Below are 15,532 nucleotides of genomic sequence, written 5' to 3' on the forward strand. Positions count from 1 at the left end.
TGCAAGGAATCTTGAGGGCTGGGGTGGTGACAGGAAGCATCACTGGGGTTGTCTGCTAAATGTACTACCAATTAGAAAGAGAGCTCCAGTACACTCCTGGGACCAATTCTTAAACATCCAAAACAAATTTGTAAAAGTAAAATCACCATTGCTCTCATAAAAAGGACAGATTCAGTTATGCCTTGATGGTCTGAAACGTTTTTATTTCTTTCTGCCCGATCAATGTTTTGATTTATGGCTGTGTTCCATATATATGTTATCAAAGTTAATAGCTTATGCCTCAGTAGGCACTATATCCACCAAAATAATGATCCACTAATATAAATGAGGCCAGATAAGGAAAGAGACAACATGTTGTTCAATAGCATATGCCCCAAATGTAAAAGTGAAAAGTACTTAATTATTAAATCTCCTGAGTTATATACAATTCAGTATCAAAGAAAATATAAAAACTAGGGAAAATCTGTTGTCTATCACCTGAGTCAAGAAAGTTGTATCCTAGCTACCCTTTGTGATAACTGGCATTTAAAACCCAATTATACTGAATGCTGTCTCATGAGGGGATTAAAATTATATATAATGTTGCAATGAAAGCTGTTACTTACAAAATTGCAATATGTAAATTATTACTCAGTAAATAAAATGGTTTTCATCTTATTATGCTCCCAGATCAAATTATCATTATCTCAATGGGAGGTTGCCAACCACAATCTCCATTTGCATCTCCTATGTACTGTATAGTATGCATGAAAATGACAGGGAACTCCAAAACATTAAGAATTTATTAAAGCTTGCTTACAAAATATAAAACACCAACCAACAAAGCAACAAAGATGTACCTATGATGCACAAAATGTTTGAGCACTAGACAGGCATGACTTTTAATTGGTTATACAAATTATTTGTTTCACAAAGACATTTCCATTTATCATAATGTTTTTTTTTAAATGTGCCAGTCCATCCTTGAGCTATTGCATTAAAACCCAAGATTTGCTGCAACCTATTTCCAGGGTTATGTATTTTCTCCCAAAGAAACAAAAGAAAACATCACAGCACGTCCTTTATGCATGAAGAAAACTTTGAATGGTGTGGGCAAATAGAAAGAGGAAAGTTCTGGGCCAGCAACTGCAGCTTGTCCTCATTGCACGAAAGAAAAGCAGAAAAGAAATGATTTCTTCAAAAGTTTTTTTTTTGACATCTCAAAAATGCTGTTGAATAGCTTGAAATATTCAGAATTCTGCCCCTAGAAAAATTCAATGACTGCCACAAAAACACATCTGGCTTACATCACTCTTAGTTTAGAACACAGACTGCAATTTAAACACCACAATGAAACATTACAATGACTTTTTCCATTATAACACTACAGGAAAACAGTTGTACTGGATTTGAAAAACCTTTACATCAGTTCTAGATTGTACAGCACAATCAACAATAAAAAATGGGACAGTGCAGTAAACACATTTTATTTCTCTTTTTTTAAACAGCTAAATTAATACTGAGTGGTAGAATTCCAATTACTATTTATCCTCTAAATATAATAAATGACTGATGATGCTTCTACAGACTGCAGCATATTATTGTGTAAATGATTTGTTTTTGGCCATGTTAATATAAGCTTGATTATAATGCTATAACTCATCCCATGCCTGTTTGTCATTCAGATACTCTATCTTGGTGCTGAAGCATTATTTGTGCTGACACCAGTGTTTAGTGAGATGTGTTTAGAATACATGTCAGCAGAGAGATCAATCACTTTGATGATGTCTACAATGCATCTTAAAATAATGCATATCTACTGGGCCAGCCGGCAGAGAAGTATCCATATGTCAAAGTGATCCATGTTAGTCTGCTCCCCTGCAAAAACATTTCAAAACCACATTTAATATTGTGTACAGGTGTACAAATTGTTGATCTATTCACGGCCCACTGATGTTTTTAAACAAAGGAGTTAAAAATGATTACTGAGGCTTTTAACTGTGTTATGGCAGGGGTAACCCAAACCTTTTAATGTCTAGGAATCCTTACAAAGATAACCATCCTCTGCCCAAAGACAAGCCGTGGGCTAATATGCAGTGGCAATGTTGTGTCAAATATGAAATTATGTATTATCAGATACGTGTTAAGCACAATAGGACACAATACATTATGAACTGAAAAAAAGTGTTTAATCACTTACAGTGACAATAATGTTAGAAATTGCATGTAAACTTTATATACTTTGTTTTATTTGTAAATCTAAAATATGTACTCTATAAAACTGAGTGCTATTCAAAGGGGAATTATTTTTCCACTTTGCTAATGACTCCTGTGGTGTCCCTGTCCACCAGTTTAGGGAACCCTGTCTTTTGGTGTCTGCAACCATGTTCTGTTGCACCAGGAACAGCTGACTTGTATGCATTGCTAACTGATCTCCCACTGTAAGGGAACTTTGACCAAATCTACTGTATGTAAATACAAATACAAAAACAAAATAATAAATAGTTAACAGATTGTAACCATCTCTGAGTCACTACATTATCTCCACACAGTTAAGCCGCTGAAACATCCAAAGCTTATATGACAGACCCATTGACACAGAGCATTCAAAATTACCTGTGGGGCAGTTTTCTGACTGCCAAGTTCCGATCAGCAGTCCTAACCTGTGTCACAGTATTTTTTCTATAGATAAATACTGGATGTTCCTGGCCGTGCTTCATCATGGCATCTACCACACTGTTCAGAATCCCTTCCTGAATGGTGTTTGCTCAGTCTGTGTCCCATTAGCCTCAGGTAATCTAGGCCCTGCTATTGAAGACTTGAGCTCTCTGACTCTTTCCAGCCTTGCAGAGATGCGTCTGCAAAACATTTTGGCTGCTGAGGTGTAGGCTTGGATGCGGAAAAACAAATGAAGCTGGCAAACTGTACGGTGTGCAGTGAGAAAGTCACACTGTTATTCATCACAGAGACAACTGTGAAGCTCATTCCATGTCCCAGTCCCAGAATTTGCTGCAGTCAAAGGAAATGAGTGATCCAACGTTGTCCTCCAGTTAAGAGTGTGGTAGTTCAATCAGGGTTCATTCAACAAACATCTAAAATGAAACATTTTAGCAGTAATCTGCAAGCAGACCATGCACCACGTCTCAGGCTTATAGGTCAGGACAGTTAATAGTTGTTTAAGCTTCTCCCTGATTTTTTTCTTGAATTTGCTTTGAAGTTTTCTGTTTGAAATGCACACGTGTGGTTCCTCCTTCAGCCCTGTGTGCAAGCCTAACGCCCACATGGGGGATGAGAGCTTCACCTCATCTCCTGGCTTGAGTGCCTTTGTGGCCGCAGTAGGCTGTTTCTCTGTCCTTAAATTGCACGAGGATTGAGAGTGCAGTGTTCCGCACGAGTGACACCTGGGGTTGCCAACCATCTGTAAATAAACGGTCTGCCCATAAAAAATATGGAACTCACAGTCCACAAAACAGCTAATTTTGAAAGAAAAAAATAGCTATTTAAAAGACTTGTACATTTACTCCTTGCCTCTGTTAATGTGATATGAAAGATATTGACCATTAGCCACATTTTATGTTTCCTGAGCATTTTCTAAATCCCATTCACAAAATCTACAAAACTACAAAAACTGTACAATATTATAGACCACTTTTATTTAGTGTCATTATTGACGTAAACTGTGTTATTCACAGATGACAGGTAGACAATGTCACTTAACAAACCTCAAAGAGCACAGCTATGGACATAAATAACAAATGTAGCCTATTTCAAATGTATATGGATAAGCTTGTTTATAAATAAAAGTTCAAGATGCTATTTCAAACACAACTGAAAGAATAAATATTCATCTTGTCTTTTGCGATTTGAGTCTCTCAACAGAAAGGCTTTGATAACAGAAACTATCTAAAGACTTAAGAATGTAAATAAGTTCAAGAATAAAAAGGATAAAAAGTCCTATAGACAAAAATGAAAAAAATTCACTATTAGCTCTGAGGTAATTTCTCGTTTTTCTCTTTGCCTTCTACCCAACGCAGCTTCACCTCCCAAACATGTAAGACCACCCTTCAACTGTAACACAAACAGTGGGAGGAATCTCAGAAATCACAACAGTGAAGGTAATATGATATAAATGACCAAAACAGAGAGTGGAGCTGACCATCCGAGTGCCACAGCAGTATAACCCAACACTCAGATAACTGTGCTGGCTAGTACAGTCGTTAGTATTTCTTCAATATTAGTATTGAAAGTGGCAGAAACATCTCCAAACTCTTCCCACTCCTGTTCATTTTGTCATAAAATAGTAATCAACGACCCCATGTGTACCCTGGTACAGTCCTTTACTCTTTAGTTTTGAGTTTTCACATACAAGACTAGGAGTGATGCATGATTTTCCTTTTTTAAATTTGTATTATTCAGTATTCATTACGATTCAGCCTCTAATAAGACACTGAATACCAGGATAAAATTTAATGTAATTGGAGCAGTAACTAGTGACCATGAGCAATAAAAATCAGTACAAGTAAATAAAGATTTTTTTTCTTTGAATACTATATTTTTCGGTAAGAACAACACTGTAATGTTGCCAACCGGTTTGAGCAGTTTTTGGATAAGACCCATTGGTGAGTCAAATTCAGGCTCCTTTTTCTGGTCCCATGTGCTGTATCTCTACAAAAAACTGTTCACCTTACAGGTCACATGACCCCTAGGGCAGGATGATCACTCATGGGACTTCGATTCATTCTCTTCAATGACCCTGAACTCAGTTTCACATCAATGATTGTTTTTTTCAACATATACAGATGAAAATATATATTTAAACATTCAATTCAAGTTACACTTCTCTTTTTTTCTTCTTTTTTACAAAACTGCAATTAAAACATCACCAAAAAATAAAATATTTACCATCTTAAATATGTACCTGAATGAATCATCATGTTAAAGCAAAATACGCAACACCATTCCCATTCGTCGGGCATTGTGTGGTACAATGCAACACATGCACACCGGTTTTCAGAATGTGAAATTGGTAGTCTTTTGCATGCAATTAGATAAATCTGGCACAATGACAACTGATGGAATCCATGTAATACAAAACTATAATTTTGTCCGTATTTTGATTTAAATCAGAACGGGAACATTGGGTTGAACTTTTTATAATTGCAGGATAGTGAAGCAATTCCCTGTGAGAAACAAGAACACTGTCTTTGTGATTGAACAGCAAACCCTCACCATAATTTATCAGTCTATCTTGCTTTTCAAATGGGATCTTTGCCACATGGCCTTAGCCCCATGGACATTTACAGACCCAGCAGATCAGTAATTTTATTAATCATAAATGCATGAATGCACACAAAGACACAATATAAATTGTACCTTCTACGTACACAGCCGACAAACATGATCAGTAGCAAAAAAAAAACAATGTCTACGATTCATACACTCCTAAACTACCACCAGCTGGCTTTAAAAAAATCAGCAGAAGAAAGCTCCTAAGTAGAGCTAAGATACTGATCACAAGACAGTGACACTTGGGCAGGATACATTTTAATGGCCACCCCTTCCCCCAAATCAGGCATTGCTGAAAGTAACCTTGCCTGACAGGTGACTGTCATCAAACGACAGTCTTTTGCTGGGAAGAAACTCCTCAGTGGCTGTGAGGTCATCCAGCTCAGTGGTGTAGTGGTCAGGGCTCTCCCCATTGGAGGTCTCCTTGATGACGCTGTAGGTGAGGGCCACGCTATAGGCTGCAGGCTTCTCCGAGCGCTGTGGCCCGCAGTTGCACAGCTTCTTGAAGGCGGCACGGAACTTCTGTGACATGGCGTTGTAGATGACGGGGTTGATGGCGCTGTTCAGGTAGATGCAGAGGCGGCAGAAGAGTATGAACCACAGGTCCAGGTATGCCGGATCCAGGAAGGAGTTCACCACCACCAGTGTCCGGTAAGGCATCCAGAGCAGGGCAAAGAGGATCACCACTACAGCCAGCATCTTTGTAACCTACACACAGAGGAAAATAATCACTCCAATCAAGACAAAACAGCAAAAAAGCTACAAATTACAGTAGCAACAAGCCCAACTAACAAAGTTGTAAAAAAAATAACACTGAGGAGCATTCTGGCAAGATTCACATTTGGTTCTTAGATAATACATTGAGAATATTTCACAAATACATACCCCTACCACCAGTCCCAGAGGGGTACTTCTGCACCTGCACCACCTTCCCAGACCTTATATGCTACATTTACACATTTGTAATTTGTCTTTTTAATGATATTAATTAATTTTAAAAAATACTTTTCCTCTCCACAGTTTTAGGCCAAGACACAAAAATAAACAGAACCCACGGCTGAAAAGCTGAAAAGCTGGCCAGCTATGAACGGTGAGCTGAAAAACTGCCCCTCGGTTTTGCTTTTTTTGGTCTATATTATTTCAGTTTGTTATTTTAGTTCAATGTTTTTGCCGGGAAACCGTGAGGGGGAAGGGTGAAGGTATTTGTTTATTTTATTTTGTGTCGGTGTGGGGGCGCTATCTCCCTCTCTCCATGCGACTAATGACTATCCACTCCTGGAATTGCCGCTTCTCCCAGGCGTGTCATACCGCCGCATTTTTATGCTTCCATCCTCTTTTTCACCCCAATTCAGAATACCCAATCTTATTTTTATTCACACTCATTGCTGCAGCCTCCACCATCAGTTTGGGAGAGCACAAGTATGTAGTGTCCATGTAATGTCATCTAACACAAGATGCAAGATGATTTATTATTTAAAGCTGGGACATCATAACAATAATAATAATAATAATAATAATAATAATAATAGGCATTCTTCAAAATGAGTGATATTTTGGACTGACTCTTCTTCTCATCTAAGCCAAAGTACCTCCATGGCAATTTACTTTATGTGTAGAATGGACCATGGCCAAGTAAACTTGGTTACTTTTACAGAAATGGTTCAATTTTTACTGCACTCTCATTTAAGTCTTAAGGTTAAATTTGATAAAAGCTATATTCAAACTGTGAGATGAAAGCTAAATAAAACATATCCATCCAAAGCAAAACAATGCAGCCCAATGAAAGCTCCAGTTGTATTGCAGTTTTGAATTATTATCATTAATACAGGGATTTTTTTTTTTTTTTTAGCAAAATGGCAAGACATGACCCTTTGTCTTGCCATTTTGTTACACAACAGATTATATATTTTTATGTTTACAACTGGTAATACATTTTTTGAATAGAAATGTGAGAAGAAATGATGACCAATGCTAAGACTTGAAAATTTGAAAGCTTGATGACTCAAAATTATACTATCTGCAGATAGAACTCTATAGTTATAAACTTCTTATTTCTGAATGTTGCCTGGAATTTACCTTAAAAATACAATTTTTTGCAGGCTTAAATCTACACAATATGAGTACCTGATGTAAATTCAGAAAAAGTAAACAAGCAAATATTAGGCTAGCCATCAAAGTACTGAAGCTGAATTGACTGATGCAATGGGAACATCTAAGATTGATACAATAATTACTACAAAGATGAACCTAGTCGGCTTTCCAAGAACAGAGCAAATATTGAATCTGGGTGAATGTTGATTTTATGCTAAGGCCTGACCAATATATTGGTCAGCAGATAATGTCAGCTGATATAGGGCATCCATAGATATATCTGAATTTGGGGAAATCAAAACGATAAAGCACCAATAAAGTCTCTTGATATGTCATTAAAGAAAAACCGCCTTCATGAGCATGACAGGCTAATATGGGGTATTAGAGGGTCCATCTGTTATCACACTGAATAGATTTGGTGAGTTAGAGACAACTAGGCTGGCAGAGTTGCATCACGTGGTGACTGCACTGCCCACTTGAGATGAGTACAACTTTAAACAGTAACCAGATCAGCAATGTTGGTAGCCAAGATATGTGATGTCTGACAGCATATCAAGCAGCCAACACAGAAAGACACGAACATAACTTTCATTTGTTCAAAGTGTTAGTCACTTGCATGGTAGGGTTGGGCAATATACCGTATAAATTCACACAACAGTATGCAGTTTTGCAATAGGCCACTGTCATCAACAGTATTTTATAGTTTTTAAACCAATTAATATTAAAGACTGTACATTGCAACAGAACAATAAGAATTTGCAAAAAAACTTTTTAATCATGGAATACCTTGAAGTAGGGCTGCGTGAACCATATTGATGATTATCAAATGTTTTTTAAGCGTAATAACAAATGTAATTTCTTTTTTGTAATCATGTGATGGGTTTTTGTCAATCACATCGAAGCTGCAAGGCCTCACTGTGGAGTGGATGTCATATCAACACCACAAACTAAAAAATACAGACAAAATGACTGTGATGCCACCCATTGAATGTCCATGGGCTTGCAAAAAGCACTTTGAAGCCACAGAAGTGCAGTTTTTGTGAAAATTGAAGTCAGAGACTGAACGGTAAGAAAAGGGGGGACCCTTATATGATCACAAAATCCAGGCCGGGTCCAGGTCATCCACTACAGTGTAAGTGTGCAAGATACTGCCCCCCCAAAGTGATGCACAGTGACTCGGCTGTCACTGTCCCTGATTGGCCCACTAAATATGAAAATATTGTCCAACTGCACTGGAGTGAACCGCGCTGGCATTAGAGAACGTTTCTCAACAAGACCAGGAAGTGAACTTCAAAAATAAAAGCTGGTTATGGCCCCTGGATCGACATCCAATAGATAGGAATGGCATTTTGTGAACTCTGAAGTTTGCATGTTTACTACCGCATCAGGTATGTTTAAACAAAAAGACAAAAGAAAGCCGATACGGCACATGGCGATGATTGTTTTTGCTTTTAAAAAAACATTAGATAGTCATCAATATGGTTTATTGCCCAGCCCTACCTGGAAGTATATTTTTCCATTTAATTTCAAACCTATATGCTTGAATATTTTGTATAGTAACATTTGCAGGTTGCACATTAGTGTTTTTGATGATCACTAACCAATTTTTGAACACTCTTCAATATTTCAGACCAGTTCAGTGTTCATGTTAAATAGGAGCATTTATTACTGTTTTGATGTATTCTTATTTTTCTAGAATTACTATATATTTCATTTCACTTCTGGTGTAATCTGTATTGGAAAGTCAAATACCATCAAATACTGTCATACCTTCAATAAAATCAGTCAATAATATAAAATATTGGCCTGGCCCTATTTTAAGCATTCCAAAACCCAATCAGATCTGAAGAATATCTATGTTTTGAAATTCACTGAGAGTCAGTGTAATGCATTGCTTGGGAAAGAGGCTGATGGCTGAGGGGCATTCTAGAATGGGTCCCATATTAAATCATGATGACCTTTGGTAATTTGATAAATTCCCAGCATAAGTGGTATAGATTACTGCCATGTTCTAAAGTCTTCAACCTCTGTGAATTCTCTAATGTCATTCCAAAGGCATATTGTGTGCCTGCAGTTCCCCCAGCCCCACCTCCACAGGACTAGGGGCTATGTCTCAACCTCATTTGTCTTATCAACTGAATCAAGGTGTGGAATAAGGCCACAGAGACAGTCCACTGTCTGGACAACCTATGGACAGATGACCTTCTGAGACATTACAGCCCAGGAGAATCAGACAGCTGATGTGCTCACATGGGGCTTAAGGTGGGAGTATGCTTGAACATCCAAAAACGGGAAACATAGAAGTGACTACATTCGCCACATCAAACACAACAATGGCTGCGGTAAAGATGCAGAAACTTCAACAAATGGACATTATTTTAAAGTTACTGTATTCTGTGCTGCAAAAATAAGAAAAGAAAAAGACGGTATGTTTGTTCGCTAGACCAACTGCAGGGACCTCCACATTGACATTGGTGTGCGAACACTCGGCTAGTTTGACCAGCAGGGATGTGCACACTATGGTGGCCAAAATTAATGCAGAGTTTTGTTGGTTTTTCCACAAGCATTTTACATCATTTAGTTAATACGAACTAGTCAAATTTTGTGTCTGCAACAAATGCACCCCCAAGGTTATACTCTATCTGATAATCGCAAGTCTGGTAGATCCTAACATAAGACTTCTCCAGAAACCTCTGCCAGCTGTTTAGATCCTGGCAAATACAGGAAATTGGCTCTCTCTCCATAACTAACTGTTTGTATTTAAATTCAATACAGAGCTGCTGAATATCTCCTCTTCTTTGTCGAATCAAATAATGGCAATTCATTCAAGAAATTTTAGTTTATTTATTTTTCATCAGGAAAGGAACATTTAGGAAAATATTGTATGGCACGCTGCAACAAGAACCATTATTCCTATTACTTATGTATAACAAGAGTATTCAATTAATTCTATGGCTGCTGTAATTGTAATCATATAATAAAACTAAAGTAAATAAATATAGGCTATAACTAAATAATCACATCGATTAATAAATGGAAAAGGTTACCAGACCATGTCACTCTCTGTGACCTTTCATTGGCACTTCAGTAGCAATAATGCAGTGTCTATTACTGGCTAACACGTGGAACTTTTCACGACATAATACTTATCTTCAATAGGTAAGCGCTAAGCAACGAAGTTCCTAGTTGGCATTCACATCCTTATGTTATCGCTCAGATGTCAAATTCCGACAAAGATTACAGCCAAGAGAAATAGACTGAGTTTCAGTCATGTATGGTAGAAACATTTTAGCCGAAAAGAATTTAGACCTACATTACCCATATAGTAGCAATATCTGAGTTGCCTATGCAACTTCCAAGTGCCACAACTAATATCTCTAGGTATCCAGCATACAATCTTCATCATATACGAGTTAAATGCAAAAGTATTGGGACAGTGACATAATTGTTGTTGTTTTGGCTTTGTAATCCAGCACATTGTATTTAAAATAAAGCAATGAGTACGTGATTAAAGTGCAGACTGCTTGAGGGTATTCCATACTGGGTGATCCCTGTAGGAATTATAACCTTTTTTATATGTAGTCCGCCAATTTTAGGGGAGCAAATGTAATGGGACAAATTCACATAATCTGAAATAAAGTTATCACATTTAGTACTTGGCTGCAAATCCTTTGTATTCAATGACTGCCTGAAGACCGCGACCCATAGACATCACTAAAGAAGGTCATAATTCACTGAAGTCGGCCCACTATCCATTTTTATCACCTTGCATTGGCACACTTTAGCATGACGTTCGCACAATAAACATTTCATTTTAAAAATAAAATGTATTTTTATTATTTTTTTAAATACCTTGCCATTTGTTTCTTTTTTGGGGATGTTCCATTTTGCATTTATCGGTGTGAAAGTCCCTTTTTCCCTACGTTGAGGCCTATACTGCAGCCATCTTCAGTTCCTGTTCATTTCTGGATCCTTCGGCCTTCACTCTTGCCTTCAGCAAGTGGAACACATGTTCAGTTGGATTCAGGATGAGTGATTGACTTGGCCAGTGAAGATCATTAAGTTTTCTGGCATTAAAAAACTTGTTTGTGGTCATTGTCCTGCTGCAAGCTGAAGTATCATCCAATGATAGTTTTCAGGCAGTTGGTTGTATCTGAGTAGATAAGATGGTTTCATGCACTTTAGAATTCATCCTGCTGCTCTGCCATCAGCAGTTACATCATCAATGAAGACGAGTGAGCCAGTTCCTGTGGCAGTCCTGAATGCCCAAGCCATAACACTCCCACCACCATGCTTCACAGATGGGAGGAGGGTGCTTTGGATCATGACCAGTTCCTTTCTTTCTCCACACTTTCCTCTTTCCTTCACTGTGGTACAGGTTAATTCTCATCTTTGTCCCAGAACTATACCGTTTTTTAAGTATACATTTGTTATTGCTGAGCTAACCAGTGCATTCTTGCTTCCTAACAATGTATCACACAGTTGATTTTGACATGATACGAAGACACATAGCTTGCCAAGAAACAGCTGAGCAGCCAACCGTCCCATTACTTTTGGTCCCCTAAAATGGGGGACTATGTATAAGAAGTGCTGCACAGATCGCCCAAACACGGATGCACATATCCTGAAATGAAAGCCAACGGGCTTTAACCTCATATTGTTTTATTTAAAAACTCCGTGTCACCGTCCCAAAACTTGTACGTTAGATTTCCAATATGCACCGAATTTAGGATGTAACGAATGTATGAATTTGGTCATACTTTGTGGTTTTAATGAGGCTCGGATATCAGCTGGGGCTTGGTAATAAAAAATTAAGAAAAAGATTATGACTTGCAATCCTGTTGCGATTTAAACCTAACCACAGACGATTCTAGTGACCAACAGATTTCCACAACAAACAAAATAATAATAATAATGGAATGGTTCAGTATTTGTAAAACACCAGTATCTTACCTGTCTCCGCGAGGCAGCTGTCGTGCTGCTGGTGCAATTGGAGTTTTTAGAACTAATTCCCATATTTCCTTGACTGGAATCCTTTTTCAACTTTTTTTTGTTTTCTTTGGGGTCCGAAGGTAGCGGGTTTAGAATAAGAATTCTTGCGATAAGACCATACAGTATAGTGGCTAGCATTAAGGGCAGTACATAAAATACCGCAAAATCCGTGAAGTATATTGGCCAGTAGAAGTTTCGGGACACTTTATAAGCGCAGTTGACAGTCGTAACGTTACCCGCGTAAACATTCTGTTCAATGCCCGACAGGTAGAACCACATGACACAGTAGAGGGATGTGAAAGCCCACACAAGCACGATTATCTTCTTCGCCCTGGAAAGTGTACAGAGAAATTGGGCTTTTATCGGGTGACAAATGGCGATATACCTTTCTATAGTGAATGCCGTGATTGAGCACGAGGACGCATTTATGCCCAAGTACTGGAAATAAGTAATGCAGAGGCATCCGGTATATCCGTACACCCAATGTCCGTACAGGCTGTCGGTGATGTTCGGTAAACCCGCTGCGATCAACACCATAAGGTCAGCGACTGCTAGGCTCACCAGATAACAGTTTGTGGGTGTCCGCATGTGCTTGGTCGTGAGGACCACTAAAATGACCATAACGTTGCCCACAATCCCAACCCCACAGATAAGGGTAACTAACAATATGCTCACCACTTTGTATTTAATACTGTATTCGGTCCAGTTGCCAAAAGTCTGATTCCCTGGAATGGAAGTAACATTCTCCATATTTTCGTTTTTTTATCTGATGTTCTCAGCGAATAATTTCAGAATGTAATGTTAGGACCGTAAAGTTGACGGAAACAATGAGCACACATTAGATGACTTGAAAAAAGCCTGGTCTTGCAAAAGAAGAAAAAAAGTGAACTAACTTTTTTTAAAATAAGGACAAATTACGAAAATGCTTTGAAACAACATTAAATCTAGACGCGCTTCAGGTGACGCTTCGTTTGTTTGTAGACTACATGCAGTTATACAACGTTTCGCCTACTCGCTTAGCTATTCCCTGTGTTTGGGAAAGCGATAATTGTACTTACTGCACGTTCTTGTAAAGCAGAGATTACTTGTTAAAACGTTGTATTAATTTCCCTGCCTCGTAACTCGAAAACACAAAAGCGCATCAAACTTGAAAATTGGCACGCGGAGAGACAAGGTGAATCAGAATGAACTATTTATGTTTCAAGTCCCAAAAGGTTTTTGACAGTCGGAGAAAGCGATGCTGTGAAGGCAAGATCTGACGTCTTTGTAAATCGCAGAGAGTGGTTAGGGCGGACTGAGACAGCCGAAGAGAGTGCGTCGGATCTGCTCTTGAGGGTAAAGGCGCTCCGTGCTCAGCGTGCACAATACACCACTCAGATGCATTCTGAAATTAGACGATGGAACAAGCCATTCGTCATCAGGGTAGTGGTACAGCGTTACCAGCAAAACAGTGTAGGCTGTCTGCAGAACTGTAATACATGTAGCCTATGATTACCATATTTACATACCGCGACCGCATTTCCAATAATAGTAGCCTACTTGACTACTTCTACTGTTACCGTTAAATGGTCACCGATACTACAAATAATGATTCATTTTAATTCTTCTCTCTGACAAGCACATAGGGATTATTCCTGGCAGTAGGGTCAGCACTAGTGAAAATACTAATAGTCAACTCAATGTATACAATGTTTCATAATTAATCTTCTGTCCACACTGAAACTGAAAATAAATGCAATGCACAGAAATGGTCTACGTGCTTCATTCATTCATTCATCCATTCATTCAGTCTTTTTTTTCTGCTGGGATTTTCATTATCATCACTGCTGTCAAAAAAGGATTTTTAAACCAAGGACTGTATCTTTCCTGTATGGTTTTACAGCAGATAGTTGCAATCATGTGATGCCATTCTAATGGCGTATTTTAGGAAAGCTGTAGTAAATTTGTCTCTGCACTGACTGAACATATTGATGGTGGTTTTCAGTTCCCACCCCAACCCCCGAACACACTTTTTACTTATAACCAACAACACCACTGCCAATGGTTTGTTGAACTGTGAATTTGAATAGGATAAATTCAGCAGAGTGATGTAAATATGCATGCTCATTTTCATACCATTTGTTATAATGGCAATGAGATAAGAGCTGCGGTAATGGGCGTGAGTCATTTCGCCTTTGCGAAGTTCTCTCATGTGTCATTATTAAATGTTAAGCTGTACTTCGGTTTAAAAAAATGAAAGGAAATGGCAACTGTGCTTATAATGGACTATCGTCATAATGTAATACCTATAACCTAGTTTTTTTCATTGCAGAATGTCACTATTTCTGACATTTTGTAATTTTAAAATACAGATCTTTCCTTTTATAAAAAGCTGTGTAGGCATTTTCTTTATTTTGTATACCATTTATGTGGATTTGTGCCATGTGTGTTAAAGTTTGTTTGATGATGACATTTGTGAGTTTTCTACTCATACCTGAAAATAAAAATAAACCAAATGATAGTCTTTCTTAAATATACAGAATAGTATTGAGTATTTTGCACATCGTAATACTGTATCATATTTACATACAAAAATATTATGAAGAATAGCTCATGGCTGAAATTGGTTGCACTGAAGCTGTTACTGTACCTCAGGGCTGCCTAACCCTGTTCCTGGAGATCTATTGAAGGTTTTAACTCTAATCCAAACAAAGCACAGCTCATTGAACAGCGAGAGGTCTCGTAGATCTGCTAATTAATAGAATCAGGTCTGCCAAATTAGGTTTGAAATGAAAACCAACAGGATGGTAGATCTCCAGGAAAAGAGTTGGGAAGCCCTGCTGTAAATAGTCACCCCTGCCACCTGTGTGTGTGTGTGTGTGTGTCAGATTAAGTATATTAGATGTGATGAAAAACACGTTTTCAACATACAAAAATGCCAAGTTATTCACACATACAAAGCACTGTATATAAGTCATTACTTAAAATCTAGGCCTGCCATTAAAAGTATTAATATCAAAATTGTGCCAAGTTACATGAAACAATTATGCCTATCTTAGTTCACACAAATTAAACAAGCTGTATTCCAAAGCAATGCTATCCAATGTTTCCTAAATTGTTTCAAGTAACTTGGCCCTGTGTGTACAAGCAGACAGTGCATTAATGGGACAAACATATGTGTGGATAGGTTTGTAAGATTCTATGT

The 15,532-nt window shown here is 38.0% G+C and overlaps 1 protein-coding gene across 1 annotated transcript; it reads right to left on the reverse strand.

The window, feature by feature from the left end:
- Nucleotides 1-764: 764 nt before the first annotated feature.
- On the reverse strand, nucleotides 765-14,051 carry trhra (thyrotropin-releasing hormone receptor a). The gene is made up of 2 exons (XM_035399301.1): nucleotides 12,310-14,051; nucleotides 765-5,973 (listed from the first exon to the last, which is right to left on the reverse strand). Exons 1-2 carry the CDS (start codon nucleotides 13,096-13,098, stop codon nucleotides 5,548-5,550), a joined length of 1,215 nt encoding a protein of 404 aa, XP_035255192.1. The 5' UTR covers nucleotides 13,099-14,051; the 3' UTR covers nucleotides 765-5,547.
- Nucleotides 14,052-15,532: the final 1,481 nt, after the last annotated feature.

The sequence above is a fragment of the Anguilla anguilla genome, chromosome 1 (assembly GCF_013347855.1).
Source record: "Anguilla anguilla isolate fAngAng1 chromosome 1, fAngAng1.pri, whole genome shotgun sequence".
Lineage (NCBI taxonomy): Eukaryota > Metazoa > Chordata > Actinopteri > Anguilliformes > Anguillidae > Anguilla > Anguilla anguilla.